The sequence below is a fragment of the Oncorhynchus masou genome, chromosome 6 (assembly GCF_036934945.1).
Source record: "Oncorhynchus masou masou isolate Uvic2021 chromosome 6, UVic_Omas_1.1, whole genome shotgun sequence".
Lineage (NCBI taxonomy): Eukaryota > Metazoa > Chordata > Actinopteri > Salmoniformes > Salmonidae > Oncorhynchus > Oncorhynchus masou.
In genome coordinates this window covers 9,470,388-9,485,009 of record NC_088217.1, presented here as the reverse complement: position 1 = coordinate 9,485,009, position 14,622 = coordinate 9,470,388, and the positions used below count along the sequence as shown (strand labels likewise).

At 45.8% G+C, this 14,622-nt stretch overlaps 1 protein-coding gene across 5 annotated transcripts in view; it reads left to right on the top strand.

The window, feature by feature from the left end:
- Positions 1-14,622, top strand: part of dock3 (dedicator of cytokinesis 3) — a 442,683-nt gene that overhangs the window by 370,237 nt on the left and 57,824 nt on the right. For 4 of the 5 annotated variants that reach the window (XM_064967500.1, XM_064967498.1, XM_064967496.1 and 1 more), the window contains exons 22-26: positions 1,623-1,704; positions 2,643-2,813; positions 12,278-12,470; positions 12,885-13,012; positions 13,502-13,648. In XM_064967500.1, coding sequence (XP_064823572.1) covers positions 1,623-1,704; positions 2,643-2,813; positions 12,278-12,470; positions 12,885-13,012; positions 13,502-13,648 — 721 coding nt within the window. The remainder of the gene's footprint in view (positions 1-1,622; positions 1,705-2,642; positions 2,814-12,277; positions 12,471-12,884; positions 13,013-13,501; positions 13,649-14,622) is intronic. The other variant, XM_064967497.1, reaches the window with a different exon arrangement.

Sequence of the window (14,622 nt, the reverse complement as noted above, 5' to 3'; positions counted from 1 at the left end):
TTGTCCATTTGTTTACAGTAAAATAGCATTGTATCTGGTCAAACACTATTGTTTTCCAAACGTTTACTAGGGGTTGGTAACAGGCTGATTGGTCGGCTGTTTCAGCCAGTAAAGGGGCTTTATTCTTGGGTAGGGGAATGCGTTTAGCTTCCCTCCAGGCCTGAGGGTACACACTTTCTAGTAGGCTTAAATAGAAAATATGGCAAATAGGAGTGGCATTATCGTCCACTATTATCCTCAGTAATTTTCCATCCAGATTGTCAGACCCTGGTGGCTTGTTGTTGTTGATGGACAACAATAGTTTTTTCGCCTCTTCCACCATCACTTTACGGAATACAAAATATAAATGCTTGTCTTTCATAATTTGGTCAGATATACTTGGATGTGTATTGTCAGCGTTTGTTGCAGACATGTCATGCCTAAGTTTACTCGTTTTGCCAATGAAAAAAATCACTAAAGTAGTTGGCAATATCAGTTGGTTTTGTGATGAATGAGCCATCAGATTCAATGCATGATGATGGAGCTGAGTTGGCCTTTTTCCTCAAAGTTTCATTTAAGGTGCTCCAAACGTTTTCATTATCATTCTTTGACGTTTATCTTTTTTTCATAGTGTAGTTTCTTCTTCTCTTCATTCAGTTTAATCAAGTCATTTCTCAATTTGCAGTATGTTTGCCAATCAGCCAGACTTATTTCCCATTCCTTTCGCCTCATCCTGCTTCAACCATAACATTTGTCAATTCCTCATCAATCCACAGGGATTTAGCAGTTTTTATATTCATTTTCTAAATGGGTGCATGCTTATTCGTAATTGGAATAAGCAATTTCATCAATGTGTCAAGTGCAGCATCTGTTTGCTCCTCATTACACACCATGGACCAACAAAACATCTTGTAGACTATATTAGGGCCCTTGGAACGTTGGTTTTCCTAGATATGGCTACTATATTGTGATCACTACATCCGATAGATCTGGATCCTCCTTTAAGCGAATTAAACAATGTGATCCATACATGTTCATGATTTCATTCCTGTGCTGTTTGAAATTACCCTGATATGTTGACTGATAACTTGAACCAGGTTGCAGGCACTAGTTACAGTTTGAGTGGGCAGCTTGATGAAAGCCAGTCAACATTTAAATAACCTGTAAAATATACCTAATTTCACCCATGTTATCCAGATCCTGAATGTTACTTTTTTTAAGTCTCTCTTAAAGTGCATCATACATATAGTATTTACATGAAATCCCCATCAGTACTAAAATAAGATCCTACCATTATCTGACCTATGTTAGTTGAAAGAGGCACCTGTTAATTGAAATGCATTCCAGGTGTCTACCTCATAAAGCTGGTTGAGAGAATGCCAAGAGTGTGCAAAGCTGTCATCAAGGACAAGAGTGGCTACTTTGAATAATCTCCAATATATGTGTATTTGTTTAACACTTGTTTTAGTTACTACATGATTCCATGAGTGTTATTTAATAGTCTTGACGTCTCTTCAATTATTCTACAATGTAGGAAATAGTAAAAAAAACAAAAACAAACTGTAAAGAGTAGGTGTGTCTGAACTGTTGATGGGTAGTGCATGTTGTGATGAATGGTCTTTCCTGTGTTGTGTCCCATCCAGAGAGTTGATCCGCTGTCTGAAGTGGTACATGGACCGTTCTGCAGAAGTGGTGAAGCAGGATCACATCCAGGAGGCCATGAGGGTAGGAGAACATGCCCCACTGGAAGTTGTCCCTGTCCTTTTGACCATAGACATGGGGTGATGGGGGAGGGGAGGGGGGGGGGGAGCTGAAAATTGACTTGACCATGTCTGTGACCTGACCAGTTAAATAAAATACAATGCTCAACATTTTTTTTTTCCAGGTCAGAAATATGCTGGTCAGAAAACAATCATTACATACGCAATACCTGTAAGAGTAAAGTTTAAATTGAATGTGTTTAAGAGACTACTCAGTAAGCTAGTTAAATAAACTATGAATAAAGCTTAATCATATAAAATATGCCACGATGCAATGTAAAAGTGCTCCTTGTAAATAATATATTGTATCTGCATTCTGTCCTTAGAAAGCATGTCTGGTTACATCCATGTCCCATGAGTCTGTCTGTTTATCTGTCTCTGTCTCTGGGATGGTCCTCCTCAATCCTTTATGTCTGGTTACATCCATGTCCCATGAGTCTGTCTGTTTATCTGTGTCTGTCGCTGGGGTGGTCCTCCTCAATCCTTTATGTCTGGTTACATCCATGTCCCATGAGTCTGTCTGTTTATCTGTCTCTGTCTCTGGGGTGGTCCTCCTCAATCCTTTGTGTCTGAAAAACTATCACAGTTGACTGAAAATAAATACGATTTTTTATTTTTATTTTTTTAAATATCACACCTTTCAAAGGTTTCTATGTCGTTGTTTCCCTTCCTCTCGATGTATGATTAAAAAAGTCATGGTAGACTGAAACCCCACCAGGTTTTTACTACTTATCTTAATCAAATGAATTGTTTTCTACATTTAAGAAGGTAATGCCTTCACACATTGTTTACAGAACCTTGATTTCGAGTTTTCACAAGTGAACAAGACTTGAAAAGTATGGCAGTGTGAGACTAACATTTCTATGCCCTCGTCTCCTCTCCGCCCTCCCCCTCATACCCCAGGCTCTGGAGTACCTGTTGAAGTTCATTATCCAGTCACGGATCCTGTACTCCCGTGCTACCTGTGGTATGGAGGAGGAACAGTTCAGAGCCAGCATCCAAGAGCTCTTCCAGTCCATCCGCTTTGTCCTCAGTCTGGACAGCCGCAGCTCTGAGACACTCATCTTCACACAGGTTAGAGATCTGCATACGCACGCACACACGCACACACACGCACGCACACACGCAAGCACACACACACACACACACACATGCACACGCACACACACACACACACACACACACACACACACACACACACACACACACACACACAAACATAAAGTAGTCCAGCCCAATAGTAGCCTAGCAGTAGCCTAGCATAGCAGTAGCCTAGCATAGCAGTAGCCTAGCAAGAGCCTAGCCTAGTAGTAGCCTAGCATAGCAGTAGCATATCAATAGCCCAGCCTAGCAGTAGCCTAGCAAGAGCCTAGCCTAGCAGTAGCCTAGTATAGTAGTAGCCTAGCATAGCAGTAGCATATCAATAGCCCAGCCTAGCAGTAGCCCAGCCTAGCAGTAGCCCAGCCTAGCAGTAGCCCAGCCTAGCAGTGGGTCAATGTTGATTAGACTCTCACCATGGTGCAGTTTTCATTACTGATCTTCTTTCCTGACATCAAGATACCTTAGATTATGTATGTGTGTAACTCTGTCTTTAATCTCTTTTGAAGGCTGTGTAGAGAATGACTGACCTTTTTAGTCACCTACTTCCAGACTTCAACCAATTCACCATTGATTCATTATTTCCACCAGGGAGTGAAGAGACTAGCTACTGTGTGAGGACGTTGTATTGTTGGCATAATCCTCATCTATCCCATCATTACATCAGTTATATCGCTTAACTCTCTTTTCAGCTCTGAAGCTGCCAAATGTTGTTTTTCAAATCTAACTACAGTAGTTAGTATCTCTTTGCTATTTCAGTTACTTTACAATCTATAGTTTGTAATGTTATCTTTTTGCTTAGTTTAATGTACATTCCTTAGATTAATTAACCTGTGCCACTATATTGTCTTAATTTGCCCCCCCTTTGCCCACTTTTGCAACTTCCTTATGTACATGTTACCTCCTTATGTCCCCCTCCTCCGGGACCTTCCCTGTCCCCTGACTGTTCTGGTCAGACCCCTCAGGTCTCCCAGCCTGACTCTGGACAGGGACAGCCCCCCGGCCCCAACAGCTGCACTCAGGCCTGGAGCTCCAATGCTCCTCGCCCCTCTCCTCTCTCAGTAAGTAGCTACAGCCCTTCCAGTATTGGCCGTCCTCTGACAAATGTGTCCTCTGATCAATTCCGCCAGTTCACTCTGCCATGAAGCACTTCCCATACCGCCAAATGACCCCTTTTTACAAACAACAGGAAATCCACCTACCACCTCTCAAATCACCAACCCACCTACCAAACCCTTTTTACACAATACTACTCAACAAACCCACTTATCTCCTCCTAAATTACCAATCAACCCATTTTTCAAACAGCAAGAAACTCAACCTCCCTACTAATCTGCCTACCTCCTCCCCAAATCACCACCCCTTCTGCAAACTACAAGAAATAAACAACCTACGTCTCGACCGACCCTCAACCATGTCACCAACCAATCCACAGCTGAAATGAAGCCTTACACATGTTTTTGGTTTGTGTGATTGGTTTATTAACCTTTCCAGTCTCCTACTGTTTCATCATCACGTCTGCTCTCCAACCATTCACCTACCTACAACTCTATCACGTCAATCACCTCCATCTGTGTTATGTAATGACTCTGTGCGTTGACTCTGTGTGATGCCTGTCGTGCTTGTAGAAACATCCACACTACTTTCCCTAGGACTGTCTCATTTGGACTGTAAGGCCATAGGTGATCCATGGTACCCAGTAGCTAAAGTATCAATAATACCATCTATGAATGGGGAAATATCAAATCATTTCTGATAGGATCCCTCAATTTCAAACCTCCTAGGTACATGCTGCATATGTCGGATCTTAACTTGATTACTCTTATGTTGTGGAGAACCTTCCTGTTGAGCCTCGTGAGAGGCCAAAAAAATAGCAGATCTGTTTCTCTCGATGTGTGGGCAGTTGAGTCATTGGGATCAGGGCTTGCTATCTAAAATAACGCGATAGGGCTCGCTATTTAAAATAACGCTATAGGGCTCTCTATTTAAAATAATGCTATAGGGCTTTCTATCTAAAAGTACGCAATATAGGGCTTGCTATCTAAAATTACGCTATAGGGCAGCTAATGTCCAATTACTGTAACATTCAAGTGTACAAATTGTATCTGAAGTGCAGCCATATACATCAACAACTGTAGTTTTATACAGCTTAATAACACCAGATAGATATTAACAGTACTAGTTTCTCCAGACAGTACTGGTTCCTCCAGACAGTACTAGTTCCTCCAGACAGTAGTAGTTCCTCCAGACAGTACTAGTTCCTCCAGACAGTACTAGTTCATCCAGACAGTACTAGTTCCTCCAGACAGTACTAGTTCTTCCAGACAGTACTAGTTCCTCCAGACAATAGTAGTTCCTCCAGACAGCACTAGTTCATCCAGACAGTACTAGTTCATCCAGACAGTACTAGTTCTTCCAGACAGTACTAGTTCCTCCAGACAATAGTAGTTCCTCCAGACAGCACTAGTTCTTCCAGACAGTACTAGTTCCTCCAGACAATAGTAGTTCCTCCAGACAGCACTAGTTCCTCCAGACAGTACTAGTTCATCCAGACAGTACTAGTTCCTCCAGACAGTACTAGTTCTTCCAGACAGTACTAGTTCCTCCAGACAATAGTAGTTCCTCCAGACAGCACTAGTTCATCCAGACAGTACTAGTTCATCCAGACAGTGCTAGTTCTTCCAGACAGTACTAGTTCATCCAGACAGTGCTAGTTCTTCCAGACAGTACTAGTTCCTCCAGACAGTACTAGTTCTTCCAGACAGTACTAGTTCATCCAGACAGTGCTAGTTCTTCCAGACAGTACTAGTTCCTCCAGACAGTACTTGTTCCTCCAGACAGTACTAGTTCTTCCAGACAGTACTAGTTCTTCCAGACAGTACTAGTTCATCCAGACAGTACTAGTTCCTCCAGACAGCACTAGTTCATCCAGACAGTACTAGTTCCTCCAGACAGTACTAGTTCATCCAGACAGTACTAGTTCCTCCATACAATACTGGTTCCTCCAGACAGTACTAGTTCATCCAGACAGTACTAGTTCATCCAGACAGTACTAGTTCCTCCATACAATACTGGTTCCTCCAGACAGTACTAGTTCTTCCAGACAGTACTGGTTCCTCCAGACAGCACTAGTTCCTCCAGACAGCACTAGTTCCTCCAGACAGTACTAGTTCCTCCATACAATACTGGTTCCTCCAGACAGTACTAGTTCATCCAGACAGTACTAGTTCATCCAGCCAGTACTAGTTCATCCAGACAGTACTCGTTCCTCTAGACAGTACTGGTTCCTCCAGACAGTGCTAGTTCCTCCAGACAGTACTAGTTCATCCAGACAGTACTAGTTCATCCAGCCAGTACTAGTTCATCCAGACAGTACTAGTTCCTCCAGACAGTACTGGTTCCTCCAGACAGTGCTAGTTCCTCCATACAATACTGGTTCCTCCAGACAGTACTAGTTCATCCAGACAGTACTAGTTCATCCAGCCAGTACTAGTTCATCCAGACAGTACTAGTTCCTCCAGACAGTACTAGTTCCTCCAGACAGTACTGGTTCCTCCAGACAGTACTAGTTTCTCCAGACAGTGCTAGTTCCTCCAGACAGTAGTAGTTCCTCCAGACAGTACTAGTTCCTCCAGACAGTACTAGTTCCTCCAGACGGTACTAGTTCCTCCAGACAGTACTAGTTCCTCCAGACAGTACTAGTTCCTCCAGACAGTACTAGTTCATCCAGACAGTACTAGTTCCTCCAGACAGTACTAGTTCCTCCAGACAGTGCTAGTTCTTCCAGACAGTACTAGTTCCTCCAGACAGCACTAGTTCCTCCAGACAGTACTAGTTACTCCAGACAGTACTAGTTCCTCCAGACAGTACTAGTTCCTCCAGACAGTACTAGTTCCTCCAGACAGTACTAGTTCCTCCAGACAGTACTAGTTTCTCCAGACAGTGCTAGTTCTTCCAGACAGTACTAGTTCCTCCAGACAGTACTAGTTCTTCCAGACAGTACTAGTTCCTCCAGACAGCACTAGTTCCTCCAGACAGTACTAGTTCCTCCAGACATTAGTAGTTCCTCCAGACAGTACTAGTTCCTCCAGACAGTACTAGTCCCTCCAGACAGTACTAGTTCTTCCAGACAGTACTAGTTCTTCCAGACAGTACTAGTCCCTCCAGACAGTACTAGTTCTTCCAGACAGTACTAGTTCTTCCAGACAGTACTAGTTCATCCAGACAGTACTAGTTCCTCCAGACAGTAACTACAACAGTACTAGTTCCTCCAGACAGTGCTAGTTCCTCCAGACAGTACTAGTTCCTCCAGACAGCACTAGTTCATCCAGACAGTACTAGTTCCTCCAGACAGCACTAGTTCCTCCAGACAGTAGTAGTTCCTCCAGACAGTAGTAGTTCCTCCAGACAGTACTAGTTCCTCCAGACAGTACTAGTTCCTCCAGACAGTACTAGTTCCTCCAGACAGCACTAGTTCATCCAGACAGTACTAGTTCATCCAGACAGTACTAGTTCATCCAGACAGTACTAGTTCCTCCAGACAGTACTAGTTCATCCAGACAGTACTAGTTCCTCCAGACAGTACTAGTTCATCCAGACAGTACTAGTTCATCCAGACAGTACTAGTTCCTCCAGACAATACTAGTTCCTCCAGACAGTACTAGTTCCTCCAGACAGTACTAGTTCCTCCAGACAGTACTAGTTCCTCTAGACAATACTAGTTCCTCCAGACAGTACAACCCTCAGAGAGTAACTACAACAACACTAGTTCCTCCAGACGGTACTAGTTCCTCCAGACAGTACTAGTTCATCCAGCCAGTACTAGTTCATCCAGACAGTACTAGTTCATCCAGACAGTGCTAGTTCTTCCAGACAGCACTAGTTCCTCCAGACAGTACTAGTTCCTCCAGACAGTACTAGTTCATCCAGACTGTACTAGTTCCTCCAGACAGTACTAGTTCCTCCAGACAGTACTAGTTCCTCCAGACAGTACTAGTTCCTCCAGACATTACTAGTTCCTCCAGACAGTACTAGTTCTTCCAGACGGTACTAGTTCCTCCAGACAGTGCTAGTTCTTCCAGACAGCACTAGTTTCTCCAGACAGTGCTAGTTCCTCCAGACAGTAACTACAACAGTACTAGTTCTTCCAGACAGTACTAGTTTCTCCAGACAGTAACTACAACAGTACTAGTTCATCCAGACAGTACTAGTTCCTCCAGACAGTACTAGTTCCTCTAGACAGCACTAGTTCCTCCAGACAGTACTAGTTCCTCCAGATAGTACTAGTTCCTCCAGACAGTACTAGTTATTCCAGACAGTACTAGTTCCTCCAGACAGTACTAGTTCCTCCAGACAGTACTAGTTATTCCAGACAGTACTAGTTCCTCCAGACAGTACTAGTTCCTCCAGACAGTACTAGTTATTCCAGACAGTACTAGTTCCTCCAGACAGTACTAGTTCCTCCAGACAGTACTAGTTCCTCCAGACAGCACTAGTTCCTCCAGACAGTACTAGTTCATCCAGACAGTACTAGTTCATCCAGACAGTACTAGTTCCTCCAGACAGTACTAGTTCCTCCAGACAGTAGTAGTCCCTCCAGACAGCACTAGTTCATCCAGACAGCACTAGTTCATCCAGACAGTACTAGTTCATCCAGACAGTACTAGTTCCTCCAGACAGTACTAGTTCCTCCAGACAGTAGTAGTCCCTCCAGACAGCACTAGTTCATCCAGACAGTACTAGTTCCTCCAGACAGTAGTAGTCCCTCCAGACAGCACTAGTTCATCCAGACAGTACTAGTTCATCCAGACAGTACTAGTTCCTCCAGACAGCACTAGTTCATCCAGACAGTAGTAGTTCTTCCAGACAGTACAAGCTCCTCCAGACAGTACTAGTTCCTCCAGACAGTACTAGTTCCTCCAGACAGTACTAGTTTCTCCAGACAGTATTAGTTTCTCCAGACAGTATTAGTTCTTCCAGATGGTACTAGTTCATCCAGACAGTACTAGTTCTTCCAGACAGTACTAGTTTCTCCAGACAGTGCTAGTTCCTCCAGACAGTGCTAGTTCCTCCAGACAGTGCTAGTTCTTCCAGACAGTACTAGTTCCTCCAGACAGTAACTACAACAGTAGTAGTTCCTCCAGACGGTACTAGTTCCTCCAGACAGTACTAGTTCCTCCAGACAGTAACTACAACAGTAGTAGTTCCTCCAGACGGTACTAGTTCCTCCAGACGGTACTAGTTCTTCCAGACAGTACTAGTTCCTCCAGACAGTAACTACAACAGTAGTAGTTCCTCCAGACGGTACTAGTTCCTCCAGACGGTACTAGTTCCTCCAGACAGTGCTAGTTCCTCCAGACAGTACTAGTTCCTCCAGACGGTACTAGTTCCTCCAGACGGTACTAGTTCCTCCAGACAGTACTAGTTCCTCCAGACGGTACTAGTTCCTCCAGACGGTACTAGTTCCTCCAGACGGTACTAGTTCCTCCAGACAGTGCTAGTTCCTCCAGACAGTACTAGTTCCTCCAGACGGTACTAGTTCCTCCAGACAGTGCTAGTTCCTCCAGACAGTAGTAGTTCCTCCAGACAGTAGTAGTTCCTCCAGACAGTAGTAGTTCCTCCAGACAGTAGTAGTTCCTCCAGACAGTAGTAGTTCCTCCAGACAGTAGTAGTTCCTCCAGACAGTGCTAGTTCCTCCAGACAGTACTAGTTCCTCCAGACAGTACTAGTTCCTCCAGACAGTACTAGTTCGTCCAGACAGTACTAGTTCCTCCAGACAGTACTAGTTCCTCCAGACAGTAGTAGTTCCTCCAGACAGTAACTATACCAGTACTAGTTCCTCCAGACAGTACTAGTTCCTCCAGACAGTACTAGTTCCTCCAGACAGTACTAGTTCCTCCAGACGGTACTAGTTCCTCCAGACAGTGCTAGTTCCTCTAGACAGTACTAGTTCCTCCAGACAGTACTAGTTCATCCAGACAGTACTAGTTCCTCCAGACAGTACTAGTTCCTCCAGACAGTAGTAGTTCCTCCAGACAGTACTAGTTCCTCCAGACAGTACTAGTTCTTCCAGACAGTACTAGTTCCTCCAGACAGTACTAGTTCCTCCAGACAGTGCTAGTTCCTCCAGACAGTGCTAGTTCCTCCAGACAGTGCTAGTTCATCCAGACAGCACTAGTTCATCCAGACAGTACTAGTTCATCCAGACAGTACTAGTTCCTCCAGACAGTACTAGTTCATCCAGACAGTACTAGTTCCTCCAGACAGTACTAGTTCATCCAGACAGTACTAGTTCATCCAGACAGTACTAGTTCCTCCAGACAACACTAGTTCATCCAGACAGTACTAGTTCTTCCAGACAGTACTAGTTCATCCAGACAGTACTAGTTCGTCCAGACAGTACTAGTTCCTCCAGACAGTACTAGTTCATCCAGACAGTACTAGTTCCTCCAGACAGTACTAGTTCATCCAGACAGTACTAGTTCCTCCAGACAGTACAACCCTCAGAGAGTAACTACAACAACACTAGTTCCTCCAGACGGTACTAGTTCCTCCAGACAGTACTAGTTCCTCCAGACAGTACTAGTTCATCCAGACAGTACTAGTTCATCCAGACAGTACTAGTTCATCCAGACAGTACAACCCTCAGAGAGTAACTACAACAACACTAGTTCATCCAGACAGTACTAGTTCCTCCAGACAGTACTAGTTCATCCAGACAGTACTAGTTCATCCAGACAGTACTAGTTCATCCAGACAGTACAACCCTCAGAGAGTAACTACAACAACACTAGTTCATCCAGACAGTACTAGTTCCTCCAGACAGTACTAGTTCATCCAGACAGTGCTAGTTCCTCCAGACAGTACTAGTTCCTGAGTGTGTGTGTGGGCTTGGTGTCCAGACCCAGGGGCTCTGAGATTGGTGTCCAGACCCAGGGCTCTGAGTTTGGTGTCCAGACCCAGGGCTCTGAGCTTGGTGTCCAGACCCAGGGTTCTGAGTTTGGTGTCCAGACCCAGGGCTCTGAGCTTGGTGTCCAGACCCAGGGCTCTGAGTTTGGTGTCCAGACCCAGGACTCTGAGCTTGGTGTCCAGACCCAGGGCTCTGAGCTTGGTGTCCAGACCCAGGGTTCTGAGTTTGGTGTCCAGACCCAGGGCTCTGAGCTTGGTGTCCAGACCCAGGGCTCTGAGTTTGGTGTCCAGACCCAGGACTCTGAGCTTGGTGTCCAGACCCTGGGGCTCTGAGCTTGGTGTCCAGACCCTGGGGCTCTGAGCTTGGTGTCCAGACCCAGGGCTCTGAGCTTGGTGTCCAGACCCAGGGCTCTGAGCTTGGTGTCCAGACCCAGGGCTCTGAGTTTGGTGTCCAGACCCAGGGCTCTGAGCTTGGTGTCCAGACCCTGGGGCTCTGAGCTTGGTGTCCAGACCCAGGACTCTGAGCTTGGTGTCCAGACCCAGGGCTCTGAGCTTGGTGTCCAGACCCTGGGGCTCTGAGCTTGGTGTCCAGACCCAGGGCTCTGAGCTTGGTGTCCAGACCCAGGACTCTGAGCTTGGTGTCCAGACCCAGGGCTCTGAGCTTGGTGTCCAGACCCTGGGGCTCTGAGCTTGGTGTCCAGACCCAGGGCTCTGAGCTTGGTGTCCAGACCCAGGGCTTTGAGCTTGGTGTCCAGACCCTGGGGCTCTGAGCTTGGTGTCCAGACCCAGGGCTCTAAGCTTGGTGTCCAGACCCTGGGGCTCTGAGCTTGGTGTCCAGACCCTGGGGCTCTGAGCTTGGTGTCCAGACCCTGGGGCTCTGAGCTTGGTGATGAGCTTGGAGGGAACAATAGTGTTAAACACTGAACTGTAGTCAATGAACAGCGATTGGACATTAGCCATCAGGGTACTAGGAAGAGGAGGCCGTGTAGCCCGTCCTTTCAGCAACAGGTAAGTTCGCTGTGCTGGGAACAGAGGGGTGAATGTATTATTCCTGACCTAGGATGCTAAGAGATAAGTGTGTAGCTTCTGATTCACGATGCAGAAGTGGTCGTAGGTCGTAGGAAATTATTGCACGAACATTCTGACCAAACAAAGTATTATTTAACTAAGAAATTACCATTTAAAAAAAAAAGCAAAGTCGAGCAGAAACCTGGAAGACGCGCGTGTACCCTCCTCCGGGACACCATTTTATCAATTACAGCTGCACCTTGGGGCAATTCTAAGTATTTACATATCTATTCAAATCCTCCTGGTGCAGGATTTTTTTCCTCCAGCGACTAAATGGGTCCTATTAAGATCCGACATCTGTAGTTCCTTCACAGGCCTGACAGTCTGTTTCACACCACCCCAAATCACCCACACCACACTCCCGAGCCGTCGGTCCAGTGTGGAGTATGGAACTGGCCACCCTGGCCCCCTCCCTATCTCTCATCTCTCTCTCACCCTACCTCGGTTTCTCCCCAACCCCCCAGGCGGCACTCCTGAACTCATTCCCGGCCATCTTTGACGAACTGCTTCAGATGTTTACAGTCCAGGAAGTGGCAGAGTTCGTACGGGGCACGCTGGGCAGCATGCCTAGCACCGTACACATCGGACAGTCCATGGACGTGGTCAAACTGCAGTCCATCGCTCGCACTGTTGACAGCCGCCTATTCTCCTTCCCAGGTATTTACCACTTAGAGCTTCCGTTCATAATGTCATCTGAGTTATGACCACTTTGACGCTTCACAGCAGTCTTTTGTGTTTGGGGTTTCGGAGTTTACGATATTTCCAATAGCACTAATAGTACAATATGTAAGTAGATATGAGATCCACATGGAGGTGAATGGATGACATACTCATATTATCGTTAAATGTTGTATTGGTCAGTTGTAGGTAAATGCTCTAACACTTTCTCTCTCTCTATCTGGTTCCCTCTCTCTCTCTCTCTCTCTCTCTATCTGCTTCCCTATCTCTCTCTCTCGCTCTCTCTCTCTCTCTCTCTCTCTGCTTCCCTCTCGCTCTCTCTGCATCCCCCTCTCTCTCCTCTGCTTCTCTCTCTCTCTGCTCCCCCCCTCTCTCTCCCTCTTTGTATCTCAGAGTCTCGTAGGATCCTGCTTCCCGTGGTCCTGCATCACATCCACCTCCACCTGAGACAGCAGAAAGAGCTGCTCATCTGTTCTGGCATCCTCAGCAGTATCTTCTCCATCATCAAGACCAGCTCTCTGGTAAACTATTTTCGTCTCTATCTTCTCCATCATCTAGACCAGCTCTCTGGTAAACTATTTTCGGCTCTATCTTCTCCATCATCTAGACCAGCTCTCTGGTAAACTATTCTCGGCTCTATCTTCTCCATCATCAAGACCAGCTCTCTGGTAAACTATTCTCGGCTCTATCTTCTCCATCATCAAGACCAGCTCTCTGGTAAACTATTTTCGGCTCTATCTTCTCCATCATCAAGACCAGCTCTCTGGTAAACTATTTTCGTCTCTATCTTCTCCATCATCAAGACCAGCTCTCTGGTAAACTATTTTCGGCTCTATCTTCTCCATCATCTAGACCAGCTCTCTGGTAAACTATTCTCGGCTCTATCTTCTCCATCATCAAGACCAGCTGGTAAACTGTAGTCCGTACCATACAAACAGAGCAGGTAGATTTACACAGCCTGCCATACCGATATATTCATGTATTTTCTATGTATTCATATCTCCCCCTAGGACACCCCGGTGCAGGAGGACATAGAGATGATGGTGGAGTCTCTCCTGGATGTGCTACTCCAGACCCTGCTGGCCATCATGAGCAAGTCTCAGTCCCAGGAGGCGGTAAGAGGCCAGCGCTGCCCACAGTGCACGGCTGAGATCACTGTTAGTAACTAACAATCTGCTTCTACTATCTAAGTCATCCTTTCCTTGTCATCTCCCATCCTTAGCTCAAGGGACAGGCAGTACTCCGTCTTGGCAGACGTTGGAGGAACCTAAGTCCCTGGTTTTCATCCTCATCCCTCCCTCCATCTGTCACTCCACTCCTCCAACACTCCTGTCCCTGCATCTCTCTCTCTCTCTCTCTCTCTCTCTATCTGTCACTCCACACCTCCAACACTCCTGTCCCTGCATCTCTCTCTCTCTCTCTCTCTCTCTCTCTCTCTCTCTCTCTCTCTCTCTCTCTCTCTCTCTCTCTCTCTCTCTCTCTCTCTCTCTCTCTATCTGTCACTCCACACCTCCAACACTTCTGTCCCTGCATGTCTCTCTCTCTCTCTCTCTCTCTCTCTCTATCTGTCACTCCACACCTCCAACACTCCTGTCCCTGCATCTCTCTCTCTCTCTCTCTCTCTCTCTCTCTCTATCTGTCACTCCACACCTCCAACACTCCTGTCCCTGCATCTCTCTCTCTCTCTCTCTCTCTCTCTCTCTCTCTCTCTCTCTCTCTCTCTCTCTCTCTCTCTCTCTCTCTCCACTCCTCCAACACTCCTGTCCCTGCATCTCTCTCTCTCTCTCCATCTGTCACTCCACACCTCCAACACTTCTGTCCCTGCATGTCTCTCTCTCTCTCTCTCTCTCCCTCTCTCTCTCCATCTCTCTCCACCTCTCACCCCACATCTCCAACACACCTGTCCCTGCATGTTTCTCTCCCTCTCTCCTTCATCCTTTTGTCTCCCCTGTCAGTTGTAGATTTTCATATATTTTCAATCTGAGTTTAATTATTTTTGGAAGAATATAGTCATATGTTTTCACAATAATATACTGTAGTCAAATTAAAGATATGCTTTCAGCAAGGCCCAACATGTTTAATCTTAAATATATTTGTTTGATATCAATGGCCAGTTTTGAAACATTTTGAT